We start from the raw sequence: 6,952 nt of genomic DNA on the forward strand, positions 1-6,952 counted from the left end.
AAGGATGAAGGAGGGCTCGGGTTCAAAGACTTAATCAACTTTAGCAGAGCAATGCTGGGAAAACAGGCATGGAGGTTATCTCAATCACCCACAGCTTTATGGAGCAGAATCTTTAAAGGGGTTTATTTTCCAAATGGCGATATGTGGAAGGCAGGGAAAGGGCAGCGTCCCTCATGGGGTTGGCAAAGCATTTTGGTGGGGAGAGAAGCAATTGAAAAGGAGATCCAATGGCGAGTAGGTGATGGCAAGAAAATCAGTATACGGGAGGACAAATGGTTGGAATCTGGTGTGATAGGGGGCCCAGCTAACGGAGACGAACCCACAACAGTTGCTAAACTGATAAATGATACAACCAGGGAATGGAAAGAAGCAGAGGTCCAGCACCTCTTTGAAAATAGAATAGTAAATGAGATCCTCTCTATCCCGTTGAGTCCTAATCCGGAGGAAGATACTCTAGTATGGCAAGGCAACAAGATGGGAAAGTACACGGTGAAAAGCGGGTACAACAAAATATGTGCATTCAACACAACAACAGATCAGCACAGAGCATCAACCTCATTTCAACCCCCCAATTCCTTATGGACAAAGATTTGGAAATTATCTATTCCCCCAAAGATGCGCATCTTTATATGGAGTATTTGTCATAATGTAATCCCAACAAGAGAGAATCTGCACAAGCGAAAGGTTTTACCTCGTCCCATTTGCACGCTCTGCAATAACCAAGTGGAGACCACCGAGCACCTGTTTCTTCTATGCAAATGGACGAAGAAAATATGGATAGATCCAAGGGTTAGCATCCAGTGTGAACCTAATAGCATCTCCCGCTTTGATAAGTGGCTAATGGACAGGTTTGAAGAACAAAGGAACCTACCCGAGAAGGAGCTGCTGGTGATGATCCTCTGGTTTGTCTAGAAAGCGCGCAACAACTCGATTTTCAGAGCTCAAAAACTGGAACCGACCACCATTATAGATCTGGCGGAAGCACATCTTAGAAATTTCAGCAGATGGCAGCAAAAAGAAGCAACGGGGACTTCAGATCTGCACTTACCAAACCAGTGGAGACCACCGAAGGAAGGAAAGTTGAAGTTGAATGTTGACGGCTCATGGAAACCAGGTGAACAAACCGGATCAATTGCTGGAATATTGCGGGATCACACTGGACAAGTGATCGACGGCTCCGTGCAGCAAGTTCAAGCTCCCTCCCCGGTTCAAGTTGAAACCCTAGCGATGTTGCACGGGCTGAGGCTTCTGCAGGTCAGAGCAACTCTGCATGAGGGAGAAACAGAACTCGGTAAAGTACATCCGAGTGAAGTGGAGTGCGAAACTAACTGTCTTACCGCACACCAAAGCATCATGGGCTGGGCCGAGACTCCATGGCAGGTGAAGCCCATAATAGAGCAATGTAAAAGCCTGCTCTCCCGCTCACCAACAACAAAACTGATTAATTGCTCACGGAATGCCAACAAAGCAGCTGATTTGCTGGCAAAATTGCACCGAAACAACTTACTGCCTCAAAATTGGAGGTCCTTCCCTGCTCCAGCTCTCTCGGAGATTTTGTGTTCGGAATCTCACCCACTATCTCCTTGTAAGTCTTGCATTTCATGAATGAACGTAACTATCTTTCTTGACCCCCAAAAAAAAAAAAAAAAAAAAAAAAAAAGTCAAATTGGGTATGAGTATAGGTCATTAAATTTGCATTATATGTACAAATGGGTTAAATTGGTCAATTTGGGTCGGACAATTTTTTATCAAACTTGCCTGGGCTTAATATTTCCTACTCACCTAAATATATATTTATTATTATCTGTTCAAATTAATGAGTCGCCTTTATTATAATTCATTATATTTGACTTCCCAAATCTTTTCATAATGTATGCCTTTATATTAAACATCAAAAGAATGCATAATTTTTTCGCGGTAGTTATTTGTTTTGGGATAAGGGAACTCTTTATATCATTTATTCTTGGGCATCGCACGGTTGATGTCTGGGAATAATTTCATTCTTGTAGGTTGATATTGCACTGAAAAGTTTTTTAATTCAGGCACATCTTATCATCATGCATGGTTCCAACAATTTTCAAAAAGGCCTTTTAAATCAGAATAGCATGAAGTAATAGAAAGGGACTCACCTGGACTAGAGTTGTTGGAAGATTCGTGGCTTGGTCAATTATTTTTATTTAATTGACTTGGTCAATTGAAACGCTGTAAGACTACGTTTTCTTTTTTTCTTTTTTATTTGCACACTAGTCCCTAAACATTGCCTCCAATGCTGACACGTGATATTCTAAATGCCAAGAAACCCTCGTTCTTATTGCAAAGATTGGCTTTCTCGCGTTTTCCACAAAAAAGAGTGACACTTAAGTGCTACCTAAGAATGTAGTTGAATAATTGCCTTTTTAAATTCAAGAATTCATTCGAAGGTAGTAATTTTTTCATTTAAGCCCACTATAAATAGTAATTATTTTCACAATAAAAAAAATTTCTATAAGTTTATATCAAGTAATCTTTACGATGGTTTAACGTCGTTTTGTAGTAGTCCAAAGAGGGTGCACATCATTGGTCTTCCATAGCTCGACATTGCGTACTCTTTCCTTCTCTCTAAGATTGATTACTCCAAATAGACATGAAGAATAATTGGTCAATACTATTTTTCTAGTAGTTGGCGAAGAAGCAATAAGATAATAAATTTTCATATTTAAATATGATCTCAATGAGATGACAATAAATCGTTGTAGATCTTGTTGCTTATTCATGTCATATTTTGCACCAGGAAAAAGTTATTTACTTCACTCCTACCTTCTTTGAAATTAGGGAGTCAGAATTCCTCCCAAGAAAAGATTTCTATAAAAAAAACATGTGTCATCGTACTCTTATTTCAAAAACAGCAAAAAGAAAACAATATATTGTATAATTTTTTTTTTATAGTTTTTTGTCCATTTCTTACTCCTTACATTGCATTGTGTCGTCAATAAAATTGAAGAAAGTTATCATAAACTGTACCCAGGCTTATCCTTTAGTTTTTAGTTTTGTTTTTTGGTTGTTGGTTTTCCCCCTTCGTGCATCCCATTATGTCATTAACAAATTGAAGGAAGTTTTTACGAAATAAATCTGCTATTTTTTGGGAACACTATAACTGAAGGACTCGGTCATTATTACTATGAGAAGCAAAATATACTTGACATTGATTAAGTTATGAAAAAGAAAAAAAAAAAAAAAAAAAAAGCCATGCCAAGCATGAGTAAGAGCAATGGTTTACCTAACAATTCATATAGGAGTCCATTAATCACTATGTAGATAACTCTTCCCGTTGCTTAGATACCACATTATTTAACAAAAAGCAAGAACTTAATGCCCTATTTGTCATGTTACGTAAATTATATTAAGTAAATTTTTTTACCCGTTTTACTTCTTGATAACTCTTAATCCTATTTTTATAATTAAATACACGATATATAAAACTTTAAAACTAAAATTTTTAATATGCAAATATTATTTAACAAATGTCCGCACAAAGCTCAAGCATCGAAATGGTCGAATGTTCTGCTGATTAGAAAGTATCATCTTGTTATTGCGATGAACACATCAAAACTCGACTATTCTTGAAAAGGAGGAATACTTTGCTCGTGCCGGAAAAAGTTGTCAGGATCGACCGCGGTCTTCACGCGCACCAACCTGTCAAAATTGTTCTTGAAGTATTTCTTTCCCCAAATGCTGGCTTGCTTATAACTTGTGTCGCCTATCACATTGTTCATTCCTATGTCGAGATCCCTGTAGTTGATGTAGGCCTCTCGAGGCGATTTCGACACATACTGCGCCATATAACTGTAGAAGCTTCGTATCCAACTCACATGCTTTGGAGCAACCAAGTTGCCTCCGGTTGTCCAGCCCGTGGAGTGCTGGATCTCGTATAAAACCCCAGCTCTGTGAGGGAAGGGAATGGCAGATTCAGAAATTTCTGCCATTTTCCCGCCATAGGGGTCCCAAATCATCATAGGCACCCCTTGATCTTCCTCAAAGAACCTCTCCCACATGCCCTCTAAGCCACTCTCAGGGATTGGCTCCTTCACATAATCCGATTTGTCCTTGAAGAAAATTTTGGTGTTGGAGCTCCTGTTGAGCAAGACTTCCAAGGGCTCTCCGCTAAAACCCGCGAAGTTGAGGACGGACTCGATCCAGCTCATCTCGTTGCAGTCCTGTCTCGTGACGTTGAGCTCCGGGAAGCGGCTACTTGTCACCTCGAGGAGCGAGTCGACCCCGCCGAGGTAAAGGGTGTGGAAAGTGGCTTGCATCGTCATCGTCCCGTTGGGGCTGGAGTTGTAGCTCTGCAACATCAGCGTTATGATAATGTCGTCCGGGAGCTTGTTCGCGACAAGTTGCCACTGGTGCACGAGTTTCGTTGCATTTTGTTCCAACGTCCTCAGGATCTTGAACACGGTGACGGTCGACGGCACTGGGACTAGCTTGACTTTCCAGGACACTACTACGCAGAAGCTGCCGCCTCCTCCACCTCGGATTGCCCAGAAGAGATCTTCCCCCATCGATTCTCTATCTAAGAGCCGCCCCTGGGCGTCGACCAACTGCGCATCAATTACATTATCAGCAGCAAGGCCATATTTGCGCAGCAGCGTACCAGAGCCTCCGCCACTGAAGTGCCCGCCAACGCCAACCGTGGGGCAGATGCCGGCCGGGAAGCCGAGGGTTTTGCTCTTCTCAGCGATCCTATAGTAAAGCTCGCCGACCGTTGCACCCGATTGGACCCACGCAGTTTTGTCCTCTGCATCAACGGAGATTGCTCGTAGATTCGCCATGTCGAGAATGACAAATGGGACTCCGGACAAATACGAAAGGCCTTCGTAGTCGTGACCGCTGCTTCGGGTCCTCATTTGGAGTCCGTACTGTCGGGAGCAGATGATGGAGGCTTGGATATGGGAGACGTCGAGCGGCGTCACGATGTAATTAGGTTTCGGAGCAGAAGGAGTCAAGAAGCGCAGGTTCTGTATGGTAATGTCCAAGACAGAATAGTACGAAGAGTTGATTGGAGTATAAACGAGTTTAGAGATTGCAGATGCGTTTCCGGAGTGAAGAGAGAGGCATTGCAGGAAATCATCAGGAGTACTGGTAGCTTTTGCTACCAAAGGAGTTGCCAAGAGAAAGAGAAGTGCAAAGTGATGGTGCAAAGTGAAGTTTGCCATCTTCATTTTGACTCTGCCTTAGAGCATAACCTGTCGACCGTATTTATAGGAATATTCAACATTTGGACAATCTCAATCTTGCCAAGTAATTTCTGTGAATATATTATTCGAATGATTGCAATAAAAATATAAACCAGAAGATAATATCTTTAAAATACACTTCTCTCTTCTCGGTCAAAGTTAGCATCCGCCTCAGAACAAAATCTTGCCAAGTTACATGTGCATCCTATTCTCTCTCTTTTTTCTCCTCAATTATTTTATCTTTATATACAACATGAAGAAGTGTCGGAGCGAGACGTGACATTTGACCTTAATAAGGGCTATGTGGTATATATTTGTATGAATGATTACTTTTAGCAAACTACATATAGAAAAATCATTACAAAAAACCCTATGAAACATATCAATTACATATTAAAATCCTCCTCAATTCAAAGTATGCCTAAGAATTGAAAGACTGGATCTCAATGGTGCGTGTCGCATACTATGTGCATCCTATTCTCTCTTTTTTTTCTCCTCAATTATTTTTTCTTTGTATACAACATGAAGAAGTGTCGGAGCGAGATGTGATATTTGACCTTAATAAGGGCTATGTGGTATATATTTGTATGAATGATTACTTTTAGCAAACTACATATAGAAAAATCATTACAAAAGACCCTATGAAACATATCAATTACATATTAAAATCCTCCTCAATTCAAAGTATGCCTAAGAATTGAAAGACTGGATCTCAATGGACATATAGATTGTCATGAGCAACTATCTCTCAAGCAAAGTAAATATTCAACTTGATGTGTTTGGTGAGAGCATGAAACACAGGGTTGAAAGCAAGTTAAGTGGTGTGTTGTCATAACATACAGTGAGAGGAAAAAAAAGGATGACCCCTAGCTCATGAAGTAAATGGTGAATCCAAATTGTCTCAACAACTTAGTAAGTTATGGCACGATACTCAGCCTCTAACTTATAAAGGGCCACGCTAGGTTGCTTCTTGGCACTCCATGGAACAAGATTGGTGCTAAGAAAGACACAAAAACCCAAGGTGGATCATCGGGTATGGAGCACTTAGCCTAGTCCTCATTCGCATAAGTAGTCAATGAATTGGGAGAATGCCACTCACTAAGAAGCAAACCATGGGTGGATACACTAGCTACATGCCCGAATTGAACCGAACCATATGGAAGTGCATGTATTTTGACCCAAACCAAGACTGACGGTTGGCTCGGTTTCTAACCGTAGAACGTGGGGCTCTTTAATGCATGACTCTCTCCACGTGTTTCATGATGTTTCGTGAAATGGTCCGTTTTCACGTAGTACAACGCAACTTGTGGATGACTTCATCCGTCTTTCTCATCCGTCTTTCTCCTGGCTCGGTTTCTAACCGTAGAACGTAGGGCTCTTTCATGCATGACTCTTTCCACGTGTTTCATGAAGTTTCATGAAATGGTCCGTTTTCACGTGGTACAACGCAACTTGTGGATGACTTCATCCGTCTTTCTCATCCGTCATTCTCCTTAAGTCAATATTTGGCGTTTCTTTCTTAGTCTTTCTGAGACCTTTGCATCTTCATCCAATTTATTGAAGTGCGTTCAGACAGACGTGACCGAGGGGCAGAGGCGTAGGGGAATTACCTCCTCCTCCTTCCTTTCTTTTTCAGCATTTTCTTAGCCTCGGTCCTTGGATGCAGACAACTATCCCCCACCGACTGTGACATCCTCGATTCACGAGTCAAACTTTTGTCACTCTGTTTCTCTCTCTGA

General features: G+C 41.2%; 1 protein-coding gene across 1 annotated transcript; it reads right to left on the reverse strand.

The window, feature by feature from the left end:
* Window positions 1–3,483: 3,483 nt before the first annotated feature.
* LOC120292416 (berberine bridge enzyme-like 18) lies at window positions 3,484–5,194 on the reverse strand. The gene has a single exon (XM_039310581.1). It carries the CDS (start codon window positions 5,190–5,192, stop codon window positions 3,594–3,596), a length of 1,599 nt encoding a protein of 532 aa, XP_039166515.1. The 5' UTR covers window positions 5,193–5,194; the 3' UTR covers window positions 3,484–3,593.
* Between the last annotated feature and the right edge of the window lie 1,758 nt (window positions 5,195–6,952).

This window comes from Eucalyptus grandis, chromosome 4, assembly GCF_016545825.1.
Source record: "Eucalyptus grandis isolate ANBG69807.140 chromosome 4, ASM1654582v1, whole genome shotgun sequence".
Lineage (NCBI taxonomy): Eukaryota > Viridiplantae > Streptophyta > Magnoliopsida > Myrtales > Myrtaceae > Eucalyptus > Eucalyptus grandis.

What these genes read in the sequence shown, in the direction of transcription:
- LOC120292416 (XM_039310581.1), bottom strand. Translation starts at nt 5,192, where the DNA reads ATGGCAAACTTCACTTTGCACCATCACTTTGCACTTCTCTTTCTCTTG.